The sequence below is a fragment of the Macrobrachium nipponense genome, chromosome 10 (genome assembly GCF_015104395.2).
Source record: "Macrobrachium nipponense isolate FS-2020 chromosome 10, ASM1510439v2, whole genome shotgun sequence".
NCBI classification, from domain to species: Eukaryota; Metazoa; Arthropoda; class Malacostraca; order Decapoda; family Palaemonidae; genus Macrobrachium; species Macrobrachium nipponense.
The window spans coordinates 108,374,603-108,389,602 of NC_087204.1; the positions used below are offsets into that span (position 1 = coordinate 108,374,603).

Below are 15,000 nucleotides of genomic sequence, written 5' to 3' on the forward strand. Positions count from 1 at the left end.
TCATAAGGAATCTTCCACAAAAGCGACGTCAGATTTCATTCGCGCCGCCAGCTTGTACTTTGTACTGATACCCATCTGCTGGTTTAGGATGGTTTTACCCGAGACAAATGCTGTCATAGTTAGTCAGTTCAGAAAGCTTTACCAATTCTTAGATACACGTTGACATATATATATATATATATATATATATATATATATATTATATATATATATACATTAACACACACACACACACACACACACACATATATATATATATATATATATATATATATATATATATATATATATATATATTACATATAATTTTGAAAACCACTTCTCGTTTTCTTCACTCTTTGGAAACCCTTGGCGCTACTGAACCTTGATTCAAATCAGAAAGAGACTAAGGCATTCTGATCCTCGACGAGACTCGAACGCGCGTCATGGGTATCAGAACGAGGTAGCTAATATATATGCAGTGAGACACTAAGAAAGAATTATTATATTCTTCATTTTTCTTCTTATTCCTCTTATCTCTAGTAAGTGGCACTTGAGGTTTGCAAGAGGCCATTGAAATCTGATCTGTAGGAGAACGACCATCCCTTTTTCATGACCGGGAAATTACGAGAGAGAGAGAAGAGAGAGAGAGAGAGAGAGAGAGAGAGAGATCAGAAGATAGAGATAGGCGGAGGAGTTTGTGGGGGTGGGGGCTAGGGGGGGTGGAGGGGGAAGCAAGACAAGGGTTAAACATGCAGTTGGTATGTACCAGCGAATGTGATTCCTATCTAATAGCTGTTCGGAGATGTCGATGAAGTATGTGAAACCAGATCGGCCTGAGAATGAGACAGTCGCGGTGACCTGCTTCTATGCGACGACCGACCAAAAAAAAAAAAAAAAAAAAAAAAAAAAAATACGAAGCAGCGTCGCTCAATGAGAAACGCACGAACGATAGCCCGAACGTAACGAAAGGCTCTCTTACTAACGAACGGGCGGAACGGAAGTGAGTCGCTCGTGAGAAATTCGTTATTGCGTGTTGGTCGCTCTGACGTCATACGCTCTTCTCTTCTCTCTCTCTCTCTCTCTCCTCTCTCTCTCACCACTATTTTTTAGGCGTCATGAATATCTTTCTTTCTTTCTTTTTTATTTTTACTTTCGTGCTTTCTATTTCTTTTATATGGAAAAACATTTTTTTATATATATGGTCGCTAGACAATATATATATTTAAATATATATATATATATATATATATATATATATATATATATATTATATTATATATATTATATATATATATATATATATATATATATATATATATATATATATATATGTGTGTGTGTGTGTGTGTGTGTGTGTGTGTGTGTGTGTGAGAGAGAGAGAGAGAGAGAGTTTTGTAATTTGTGCGCATGCATATGTTCGCATTTAGGATCTTAGTATAAAACTAGACATTTTTTTCCTTCATTATCACGTTGATAATGAATAAGTTTTTGCAAAAATCTCTGATCCAATTTTAGCTTCGGAATACACATTAAAATCGTTGAACTAAAAAGAAAAAAAAATGGTTACATAACTCTCTTTTTTCGCACTAAAACAACCTGAGAAAATTGTTTAATTTCACTTCTCTTTCAAAAATTACACAAATTGCCCAATAAACAGAATCTCTACAAATCAATTTATTTCACTCTTTATCTGAAATTACACAAATTGAGCGACTAGAAGAACACAAAATACAAGATAACTATGATAATATTCAGGCATTTAAACGCATAGTAACATTTCCATTAATAACATGGAGTCACTTATTTCCTTTGAACCTCCACTGGAATCGTGGTGGCCAAGCAACCCCATCCCAAAATACATGATATGCGAGCATGTTTGTGAATTGAATCGAATATGCAATATAGGCCAAAGGCCAAGCATTGGGATTTATGAGGCCATTCAGCGCTGAAGTGAAAACTGACAGTAAAATGGTTGATAGGTGTAACAGGAGGAAAACTTCAAAGCAGTTGCACTATGAAGCAATTGTTAGGAGAGGGTTGAGGAAAGGAAGATGGAAAAAAGAGAACATGAGAGGAGGTACAGTAAAAGAAACGAAAGGGGTTGCAGCTAGGGGCCGAAGGCACGCTGCGATGAACCTTAAGTCATGCCTACAGTGCACCGCATGAGGTGCACTGACGGCACTACCCCGCTACGGGGAGCATATTTGTGAAAAGGCTCAAAGAAAAATACACCTACGAGTTCTGCCGCTGGCCAAGCCGTTTCCCTGATGTACTACGTATGTCCTTTGAAACTTGATATGAAGTGTATTACGAACTGATCATTTGCTGGGAACGGAATCTTGTTCTGCTAGGGACTTTAATTACGTAGGAACTCATTGACATGACGCTTATGTGAACCTGTAAGGTATTTACGTACGTATTTACAGGTCTTGGAAGACATAATGAGAGAGAGAGAGAGAGAGAGAGAGAGAGAGAGAGAGAGAGAGAGAGAGAGAGAGAGAGAGAGAAATCTGTTGATGAAAAGTATCTCGGAAAGTGAGAAAAAATGTAAAGGAAGAAGAGTTGGCTTGGGAATATAGCAGAGTTTTAGTCTCATAACCTTTTATGATATCACGAGAGAGAGAGAGAGAGAGAGAGAGAGAGAGAGAGAGAGAGAGAAGGTAAATTAGAAGAAAAACAAGTGAAATAGATGACGAAACATTAGTGTGTATATATATATTATATATAGATAATATATATATAATATATATAATATATATATATATATATATATATATATACACGCACAATTTGTATAGACTACTAGAAAATCACCGTATTAAGCAATTCAAAATGCGAAATGGCGGTTAAGAACAGGTCACTGTAATTTCACGTAGTAGGACACGCCCCCCCACCCCACCCCAACCCCCAAAAATGAATCCCTGAACTTTCGTAACGCACTCCTTAGAAACATTAGTGTATATACACAATATGTACAGACTACTAGAAAATCACTCTACTAAAGGGTTCGACATTGCATATGATTCAGAACAGTCACTGTAAATTTCTGGTAGTAGGACAACCACCATCCCCTTCCACAAACAACACCCCCCCCCCCAAAAAAAAAAATAATAAAAATAAAAAAAATAAAATAAATAAAAAAAACTCCTGAACTTGCGTTCGTTCCCGAGAAGAGAAGGTAGCCAAGAGTCCTCCCAGACGAAAACTTGTGTCCGCCCCGTTAAGCAGGTATGCAAAAAGAAAACCGAGGTAATGGTGGGTAACGGAGTGGCATGCTTATCTGGAGGGGGGATCAGCAATCTGCCCCAAGGCCTCTGCGTGTGCCGAGTAAGGTCAGAGGAATACTGTAAAAAGGGGAAAAGTAATCACCTTTCCTCTCCGGACTCTTTCGGGGCTTGTGCAGTAACCTGTGGTTCACTGGGTTAAAGATTCTTTGGGAAAAATGCGTTTAAAGATAAATTTTAAGGCAAATAACCCTATGGTCAGTCTTTTCTTTGGAAAAATGCGTTTTAAGGTAAATTTTAAGGCAAATAACCCTGTGGTCAGTCTTACTTTTGGAAAAATGCGTTTTAAGGTAAATTTATCAGTGACCTGTGCAATAACCTGTGGTCAGTCTTTCTTTTTGAAAAAAGCGTTTTAAGGTAAATTTATCAATGGCTCGTGCAATAACCTGTGGTCAGTCTTTCTTTTTGGAAAATGCGTTTTAAGGTAAATTATTCAGTGGCTTGTGCAAAACCCGTAGTTAATATTCTCTTTGGGAAAAATGCGTTGTAAGGTAAACTTATCAATGGCTTGTGCAGTATCCTGTGGTCAGTCTTTCTGTTTGGAAAATGCATTTTAAGGTAAATTATTTAGTGGCTTGTGCAAAACCTATAGTTAATATTCTCTTTGGAAAAATGCGTTTGAAGGTGAATTTATCAATGACTTGTGCAGTAACCTATGGTCAATCTTTACTTTGGGAAATTATTAACTTCCTAGCATTTGGTTTTTGGTAAATGAGTGAAATATGTAAAAAAAAAAACCTGGTTCGTTACATATTTGAATTCGTATAGTTTGAGCACCAATCTGAGGTATGAATCGATTCATTTTACTTACTCTAGATAAATGGGTCAGATTTGAATAAAACTGTTTTGTTACTTGTTTGAATTACAAGGAGTTACAAGGATTAGGATGTCTCAAAGACTTATTAGTCCATCCGAGGAGACATCGTGTGCTTACTTCTTATGGCTCGCGAAGATATTTTAGGTATGAATCTGTTAATTAGATTTTTTTATGTAAGCGAGATCAGGTCAGTTGGTGGATATCTTAAAGAAAAATAAAATTTGAAGTTATCAGTAGTTTTAAATTCTCCAAGGAGACTTTTTTGTTCTGTTTGTTTCTCTGTTCATTGCCATACATACACATAAATAAGTTAAGTTTATTTCTGCATTAACATAACCAAAGAATTAAGGCTTTCTGACTGTTAACAGCAGATTCATTTTTGGGAGAGATGCGAATGCAACTTTTAGGGTAAGGAACTTTTCGCTGGCGGAGTGCTCAGCCGTGGCAGAGATTTGGAACCACCGAATGTTGCATTTGTTTTTGACGCTCGCTTTTTTTCTCCTTTTATTATTTTTGAAATGCGCAACTTCTGTCGATGTTTCTGATTATTATTATTATTATTATTATTATTATTATTAATATATTATTATTATTATTATTATTATTATTATTATTATTATTATTATTATTATTGTTGTTGTTGTTGTTGTTGTAGAAGTTTTTTCTTCTTCTTCTTCTTCCTCTTCTTCTTCTTCTTCTTCTTCTTCTTATTATTATTATTATTATTATTAGTAATGTTATAAGTCCTAGTTAATAAATAATAAAAAATAAAAGCGAAACTACACCTGAAATTCGACTCTGGCATCTATTCAAGGAAACGCTTGAGTAACGAATAAAAGAAAAATGAAAAAAAAAACACACAGGTGGCGAGAAATTTCTCTGGCCGTTCTGGAGAAAGAAGCAAGTAAGAGTCTCGACCACAAGTATGTCTGAACAATGTCTTCGTCTGCCTCGATTGTGGAGACCGAAACGGTGTCCCTTTTTGGGTCTTGCGAAACGATGGAAAGGAGACGTAGAAGAAGACTTGAGTAAACGAAAGACGAAGAGCGAAAGCCTCGTATAAGAAAATAGTAATCAGAATTATGAAAATTAATGGTAGTGAAGAAGAAAAGGCATAGATGATAAAATAATAATAGAAGTGATTATGATTTTAAGAGGATTAATGGTAATAAAGAACAAAAGGCATAGATAATAATGAAAATAGTAATAGAAATTATTATGATTTTGTGAGGATTAATGATAGTAAGGAACAAAAGACATAGATGATAATAAATTAATAATATAAATTATTATTATTTTATGAGGATTAATGATAGTAAAGAACAAAAGACATAGATGATAATAAATTGATAATATAAATTATTTTTATGTTATGAGGATTAATGGTAGAAAAGAACAAAAGGTATAGTTGATAATGAAAATAATAATAGAAATGATTATGATTTTATGAGGATTATTGGTAGCAAAGACAAAAGGGCATAGTTGATAATTAAAATAATAATAGAAATGATTATGATTTTATGAGGATTATTGGTAGCAAACAACAAAAGACAGATGATAATGGAAATGATAATAGACATAATTATAATTACATGTGGATTAATGATAGCTAAGATTACGCGGTGTTGGTGAAAAGCAAAATATCTGGTTGAGGAACAAAATGACAATCAAAGAATGAGAGGCATAGATGGAAAAAAGGAAAACAAAAATAAGTATGATTACGTGAGGATTAATGATAACGGTGAATAAGAGACGTAGGTGATAATAAAATATTCATAGAAATAATAGGATCAATGGTGATGATGTAGCGATAATAATCATGAACATAATAGATAGAAAAATGATAATGATGGCGCACAGAAAACGGGAATAATGTTATGAATGATGAAAATGATAGTGATGACCAGAGAGAATAGCAGTAATGTATCAAGGATAATATTGATACCAACGACAGAAGAAGGAGAAGAAGAAGAAAGAGGGGTGGTAGGTATAGGAAGAATGCGAGGATTAGGAAGGTTAGGGGGGAGGGATTGGGGATAAGATTGGGAGAGGGATTCCCCCCCCCCCCCACCCCCGAGTGTCACTGGACTGTGACTCGGCGCAGCAGGATCACATGCCACTTCATTTTCCCAGGACCTTAAAACACTCCTCCTCGGGAATTCTAACTCCTCTCCCCCCACCTTCCCATTTCCCCTCCCCACCCTTTCCCGTCCTTATCCCTCCTTTCACCCCCCCCCCCCTCTTCAACCCCCCATTTCCCAAAGAACTCTCCATTCGGCCATTTTAACATTAACGACCTTAGTCTCCTGTGATTCTTTTTTAGAGAAGGTGAACTTGTTTAATAGGAGAAACGTTGGACATAGCAAACTGGAATAATAATAATAATAATAATAATAATAATAATAATAATAATAATAATAATAATAGTTTTTTTATCACATCTGGATACTGTTACCATTTCTCAAGAGTTTAACACCTGTTCCAGTTAGAGATGGTATTGTTTTTCGTATCGTATAGGGACTCTCACGTGTTATTTTACATCTCCAAATTATATGACAATTTTAATTTAAGCTCAAGACACCGTTTTTTGTCGTTATATATTATCTTTATTTGTGTGTATTGGAAAGAGAGAAATAGTATTTATTTGCTTCATATGAAATTTCTCTATAAGACGAATATAATAGCGATATGCAATCTGTTTGTATCAGATGAAAGACCTGAATAGCACGAGAGAAATACAGTCTTATTTGCTTCAAATGAAAGTCCTCTGTTGCACGAATATAAGACAGGACAACAGTCATTGTTTGCTTCCGATAAAAGTCCTTTACAGCACGAATATAAGAGAGGAATACAGCCATAATTTGGTCAGATGAAAGTCCTCTATAGCCAGAATACAGTATTAAAATACAGTCTTTATGTGCCTCAGGTGAAAGTCTTCTTTAGCACGAATATAAGAGAGAAATACGGTCATTATTTGCTTCAGATGAAAGTTCTCTATAACAGGACTATAATAGAGAATTGCTGTCTTTATTTGCTCCAGATGAAAGTCCTCTAAGCACAAGTACAAGAGAGAATTAGTCATTATGCGCTTCAAATGAAAGTCCTCTGTAACAGGAATACAATAGAGAAATAAATTCTTTATGTGCTTCAGATGAAAGTCCTCTATAACAGGAATACAATAGAGAAATACATTCTTTATGTGCTCCAGATGAAAATCCTCTAAGCACAAGTACAATTCCCCTATAGCAAGAATATCGAGTCTTGTAGATGCAGAAGACTTCGCTACTTACAACTGGAGAGAGAGAGAGAGAGAGAGAGAGAGAGAGAGAGAGAGAGAGAGAGAGAGAGAGAGAGAGAGAGAGATCTGAATTAATGTCCGATCATTTTTAACTGCCAATACTTCGGGTTGCTTTTTTATGGCTCATCAATATGAACGATATTCTCATGGCTCATTTTAGCATTCGCTGGAAAGGTAGCAGCTTTCACTCGTCAGCCTTGGTCGGTGGCGGAGATATTCACCGAGTCATAATTCGCTCGGTGTGCGTCGTTGATGTGATGAGTGGTCTATATGAAAAAGCTGCTTTTATCATTGTCAGTGATGATGATAATCATTATTTTAATATACTGTCATCATCATTTGTAATTGTTGTTTATATAACACTGTCATCATCATTTTTGTAATTGTTATTGTTTTTTATATGTTTATTTATTTAGTTTTGGTGATCGCATAGCAGAGCATTCACGGAAAGTTGATTTAACATTATCCTTTGGTGAAACGTCGTCTCTCTCTCTCTCTCTCTCTCTCTCTCTCTCGAGAAGAGGAGAGAGAGAGAGAGAGAGAGAGAGAGAGAGAGAGAGAAAAAAAATTTCTTTCTGACCAATACCTTCTCATTTCAGATACCAAGAACAGTGTGGGTCTCGTGGGGAACATAGAAGAAATAGCGCACAACGCCATCGTTGTGTACTGGAGTCCATTGGATACCGGAGCAAAGGTATGTACTACTAGACACTAGTTTAATATTGTACTGAAGTATAAGCATTATATAATGTTGAATGAATACAATGTAGACTTCTCTTTGTTGAAGACGCTATGGTCTTAATTTGTTTTTAGATCAGTTTTTTTTTAAACCATAATTATGGAAAACGAATTGACTATCTTGTTTCTTTTCCTGGCGAGTTTTATATAAGCATGTGTTGCATACCATTTTTTGTCAGACTACTTCCTTAAACACTCTGTGTCGCTAGATGGCTCTGGTCGCTGTCATGCTGATTAATGACACAGACAGACACGGTCAATCTTTTGCCGTTGATGTGGCTCCAGAGATCCTTTGGTAGAGTTTAATATAAGAGCATAATTAATGTCAGCCCGATACCCACTGAATAAACTTGTATATTCAGTGTACTTTTATAAGCCTAGTTTTCTGCATCTTTAATGTGCCGTCTGATGGGTATATTAGGAGTCGCTGAAGTAAATTACTTTTAATTTTACTGAACTGGATTACTTTGTTAAATTGAATTGGTAAATTAAGTATTAATTTACGCTGTTGCGCACGTTCTAAATATGTCTATTTAGACTTTTTTTAAGCTTACGGAACGCTTACTAGACTAAAAGCGACTGTATTTGTAAATGAAGGATTGTAAACGAAGTATTGTAAAGCTTAATCCCGCATTTAGTTGTTTAGATTGAAGAGGGGGATTATTAATATATATATTCATACATGCGTATTTATGTGTTAGATTGAAGAGGTGGATTATTAATATATATATATTCATACATGCGTATTTATGTTTATGCATATTTAACTGACACTGAATTACTAGTGTTACGTTCTTTACGGGTTAATTATTAAGAACGTAGGTAAGTACCTTCTGCCAGGTGAAAGAAATGATTGATTATGCAAACCATGGCTAGGTTTATGTACTTACGAGGAGTATATTGTGCACTGAGTAATAATGAAGGCGACAGTTTGATAATTGTGGAATATTCAGCAGTAAATATTTTATGTCACTAATTGTAGCTGAGATTCTTTTATATATATATATATATATATATATATATATATATATTTATCATATATTATTATATATATATAATTTAATATACATATATATATATATATATAACATATATGTAATATATATAAATGTATATATATATATATATATATACAATATATATATATATATATATCTATATGTATGTTAATTAGATGTATGTATTGGCACCACCATATTCTTGGCCTTAGCAATAAGCAATTATATGCCCAGCACTTCATGTACTATGTAAATATAATGAATTCAAAAAAGTGATCCGTCCAGCGATGTGAATTAACCTACACCCATCCCATCTCCATTTCCCTTTTCTCCCTTCCCCTTCCTCTCTCTCTCACCCCCCCCCCCCCGCAACCATTCCACCTACTATCCTACTATCCGCATGTTCTAGCATCTAAATTCTCTTCTTTGGTCGTAGAGTCGCTCGGTTTGTTATAGAATGGGAGGTATGTTATCTGCCAAGAGTACGAATCCATTAACACCTCCCCTGTTTGGCTGCACAGATACGATAATGCAATTCACACTTTTTGTTCATTTCTTGTTCGTCTGTGGAGTACATTGTAGGTATGTATCTTAACACGCACACACGTGTATATATATATATATATATATATATATATATATATATATATATATATATATATATATTATGTATATATATATACACACTTTTAGGGTCACAATTTTTCACGGATACAACATATATTGAATAAAATGGCTTTTTCATTGTTAACCAGCTTTTCTTGAAATTGCTTCATATTTTCTAATAATTTGAAAATATATAGCAATTTCAAAAAAGCTGGTTAACAATGAAAAAGCCATTTTATTCAATGAAATATATATATATATATATATAAATATATATATATATATATATATATATTATATTACACATGCACAAAGTGGATCTCCGTAACGGTGTCACGTCAGCAAACACTCAAACTATCTCGTTTATACTCCAAGAAATAGTGCGTGTTTTTTTTTTGTCTTTTTTTTAACTGAACACTGAGACGATCGGCAAGATACGGACATCTTCCTCTGACTGTTTCAACGCTTCATTAAAGCCAGTCTCACCTTCGACGGGGCTGTGGATTTTCTCTGCTTATCGGTTATATGATCCTGACCTTGTCTGTCTGCGGAGTACTCTTAATTAAAAGCCATCTAGTGGCACATTAACGTGCCAAGTGTTTCTGAAGTGTAACTGGGAGTTAATTGGCCCCATATGAAGGGGGGGTCTGGTCGTCGTAGATTCTTACGCATCTGCGATTGCAAGCTCTGTGGTCCTTTTAGTAACGGCTGGTCAAGGAATCACGAGCCCATTCGGGAACTATACTAGCCTAAACTACAGATAAAGAGGCAGCTTCGATCATTGTTCTGGTTCTGAGGAGGAGCAGAAAAAAATCAAGGTATACGAGTATACTGCACAGTATATACAACTGAGTGTTGCTCATTTGTTCTGTGTACCGGATTATCGTGTCTCTTTGCAGGCGTGCAGTTTATCTCATCTCTCTCTCTCTCTCTCTCTCTCTATCTGTCTATATATATTATATATATAATATATATAATATATATATATATATATATATATATATATGCTATTATATATATTATATATTATAGATAGATAGATAGATGAATAGATAGTTTAATGGGATTTTTTCTTTCTGTTGGATAACAGAATATGTATATAATTACACATATTTACTTATGTAAGTATATACGTATATATATCTATAAATATACGAATATACTTACGTAAGTGAATATACGTGTAATTATACACATATTCTATTGTCCACCAGAAAGGAAAAAAGCCCATTAAACTACTCGTATACCTCTGAATCCTTCAAGAAAGGAATAGTTATAAAAAGCTTAGGAATTCGTAGACTTTCGTTGTTGAGAGAGAGAGAGAGAGAGAGAGAGAGAGAGAGAGAGAGAGAGAGAGAGAGAGAGAGCTGCGGTTGCTGCCTGAACAGGTGTCGGGTGTAAACCCTCTTTGCTTTATCAGGTCAAGTAGCCTGGCGACGTTCCCCTGGAGTGGTGATAATTGATTTCCCACTTAAACTTCACCAGGCTGCTTTAAAAGTCAATCAGACGTGGTAACAGCAGCAGCAGCCTCGCGGCGTCTGCTTACGCTACTTTTGTTCCTGCTGATTTTCACCCTGCTCATTTTTTTTCTGCTGTTTTTCTCCCTGTTACTTATGAGCTGCTTTTCTTTCTGCCTGATTATCTCCCCGCTACTTTTTTATCTTTTGTTTTCTCCTTGTTACTTATTTGCTGCTTTTCTTTCTGCCTCTCACCCTGTGACTTCTCTTTCTGCTACTTTTCGTACTGTCTGCTTTCCTCCGTGCTTACTTGTCTTATATATATATATATATATATATATATATATATTATATATATATATATATATATAAAACAAACAAACGCATATATCTATATGTACCACTAGTTTTTAAATGTGTATATATTTACATCACTTACTTCCTTTACTGTTCACAGCAGCACAAATTGAATAAATGGAAGGAGTGATAACTGGTAAGTTTTTAATACAGTTATGAAATGCCTGAGAGACTATCGACTGATAACAGGAGAGTTCGAAATAAAAAATAAAGACAAGGAAAAATAATTTTTGATAACGGTTTGAAATATTACGTTGAATGAATAAGTGAGGTTTGCGTGTATCTAACGGCCGCGTGAACTTTCCTGTGATTATTATTTTTTTTTTTATCATATTTCATATTTCTTTTGTGCATCTGAATATTATTCCCTTGTATTTTTCTTTTCTGTGATATCCTTATTTTCTATGCGTGTATTTTTGTTGTTTTTGTTTTGTTGTGGGGGGGGGGGGTTGGCTTATTTTTTGCCAGTTTTCATTACGTGTGCTTTTTTTTCAAATGTTCCCTGTGGCTTATTCTCTTCAAATTCCTTTGGAGCGATTTTTACTCTATCAGTTTCTTCCTACTTCTTTTCAACATATATTCTTACTTCGTCACTCTGATTTTTCTCTCGCACATATATTCTTAACCCCTAATTCTTCCTAGACTTTCAGATTTTTCTTCCCGTTCTCGTTTTTATCATTCCATTATACGTTCGTCTCTTATTACTTTCTTGTGAGTCTTTCTCTCATCATCATCATCATCTCCTCCTCCTTCTTCTTCTTTTCTTCTTAAGAGAGGTCGAGCGAATGGACCAGTGCTTGTAAGATTTCCCCGTAACAACTTTGATATGGTGTATTACATTGATTATCCTATCCATAATGACTGGTCTGGGTATTCTCTGCCCGGCTCTCGAGGGCTCTGTATTACACCACTCTCTCTCTCTCTCTCTCTCTCTCTCTCTCTCTCTCTCTCTCATTTTTTTTGTACCTTAGCGAAAATCCTGATGATAAGAAAACTTTGTAGCCCACTAGACAACACAATTTTATATATATATATTATAATATATATATATATATATATATATATATATATATATATATATATATATATATATATATATATATATATATATATATTATAATATAAGTCCTATGAAATATATATTTCAGTAAAGGAAAATCACAAAGTAGTGTTATAAGGATAGAAGAAAAGCTTAGCAAAGCTAGGAGGAATAAATAAATAAATATATATATATATATATATATATATATATATATATATATAGATATATATATGTGAATAAGTCTAACGATATGCTTCATTTTATAGTCACGTGCATATGCAGTTATATACGAACTTATACATTCCTCCCTATTTTCCTATTCAAGTCAATATCTTAAGTATTCCTTCTCTCTACACATCTATGAATATCCTTTCATTTGAGTTGACGTGATTTTCCCCAGTCATTTTTCCTAGTTTCCCCACATATCTATAAGTTCCTCGTATTTTCCTTCTAATTAAAACATTTTCCTCGACGTTTTCGATGTATGTGAAATTTGAATGTTGACGAGATGAATGTGAAAGGCACAATACATCATTTTTATTTTTCTCATCGTTGTCTTTTCTGTCCTCTGTGTCCAATATCTTCAAGCCTTATTTGTTTTGTCGTTATTATTCGTTGCTTATTGACAATCTATTCCTGCATTTATTTACTGTTTTTAATGCATGTTTTCTTTGCAAGATATCGTTCGTTTTCTTTCGATGAACTTCGTGTGTGTTCTGTTTTATTTTACGAATAAAATAATATAATAACATTATTATAATGTTCTGGCAATACGTTCAATCAGTCTTTTTTTTTTATTAGTCCCGATATTATTTTACAGTATTCATAATAAAACAAAAGCCGAAGAATTGCAATGTAATCGTCGCTATTCTTTTGTTTAAATGAACAAAAATGTCCATCGAAACTGTAGATAACAGACAGGGATTGACAGCAGGGGAACATTATAAAACATTTAAAATGAATAAAAGTAGGAAAGTATGTATATATTTGTAATGAACGGTCATTGCTTTTGAATAGGACATTATTACTAAAGGAATTATGGAGGAAAAGAGTAGAAATTGGGTTGCTTTCATATTGAGAGGGGTCAAATCTGTGCCCCGACCTACATTCGTTACATAAAATAATGTTCTTTTGTGTTTTGGTGCAAAATATATGAAGGCAATTATTTGCAAAGTACGGAGCGATTGGTAGATTTCAGGCCAATGGTTTAGAGGGATCCTGTAATTGACGTAAATAAACTCCCTTAATTATAGTCGAAGGTTATGCATTCCATATTTTGACGTATATACATCATTACATAACTACCGTTGCGACAAGCAGCATTACACCGAGAACAACAACATCCCAAGAGTGAAAACGTTGAAAACAAGGAGTCACTTTTCTGCAACTGCTTCCTAAATGCCATCACCTTTCAGAAGTCACAAGTGATACTTTGTGTACAATCTCCCCACCTTCAGTCTGGCAGGTATCATATCTCCGCTGTGTCTTTGCTTTATGCCGGCTCACCTCTTTTGTGATTGGGCATCCTCCCAGTGGCTAATCAACCCTGTTCCCAGGTGTCGTAGGGGCGGGTATATCATAGCAAACCCGGAGTGGTTGTTGGAGGAGTTAGAGGAGCTATCGTTTTGAATATCAATTAGCCCGGAGTTCTCTCTCTCTCTCTCTCTCTCTCTCTCTCTCTCTCTCTCTCTCTCTCTCTCTCTCTCTCTGTTCCATTTTAATGTAATTTTTGAAGGCCATCGCCACATCCCTCTCTCGAAGTCTATTGACCTTTACCAACAATAGTCCTCACTATCTTCGCGCAAGTGAATCGTAGGGGGAATATTCTTTGTTTTCAGCAAAACATACTTTCTTCCCATGTCCCATTCTTTGTCAAACTTTTCGACATACAGGTAATTTTTACTACATTTTTGAATGTCATGTTAAAGAATTTGTACTATTTTATTTATCACTGGAAGAAGTTTTTTTTTTTTTTTTTTTACCTTTATCGTGTTTCTCTGGTTTGGAAATTCCGAGCTTTTGAGGAATTTTCCTTCGTCCGTATCTGCGACTCGTGCCAAGATTTTTTTTAGACATTTTTCCTACTGGAGCAAAGATTTCCTAAGGCTTTTCCTCACTTCCCTCACCTCCGGGCACAAAGGTACTAAGGAAATTATCTTTTTTTCTGTTCTCTGTCGGTGATGCCGGGGAATTTTTTTACTTTTTATATTTTTTGGAGATTTTTAGTTTTTTCTATTTTTTCTTTTAAATCGTAACATCTAAGTCTCAGTAAGAAATTACATACTTTTTTCCTGTCCCATTCTTTGTCAAAAGATTTGGTGTACAGTTAATTTTTACTACATTTTTTAAAGCCATGTTAAGGAATTTGGACGATTTTGTTTATCACTGGACGAACTTTTTTTTTTTTTTTTGCTTTTTCTC

At 34.7% G+C, this 15,000-nt stretch overlaps 1 protein-coding gene across 6 annotated transcripts in view; it reads left to right on the plus strand.

The window, feature by feature from the left end:
• LOC135223880 (protein grainyhead-like) overlaps positions 1-15,000 on the plus strand; it is a 391,944-nt gene that overhangs the window by 356,729 nt on the left and 20,215 nt on the right. For all 6 annotated transcript variants that reach the window (XM_064262788.1, XM_064262793.1, XM_064262791.1 and 3 more), the window contains one exon: positions 7,981-8,075. In XM_064262788.1, coding sequence (XP_064118858.1) covers positions 7,981-8,075 — 95 coding nt within the window. The remainder of the gene's footprint in view (positions 1-7,980; positions 8,076-15,000) is intronic.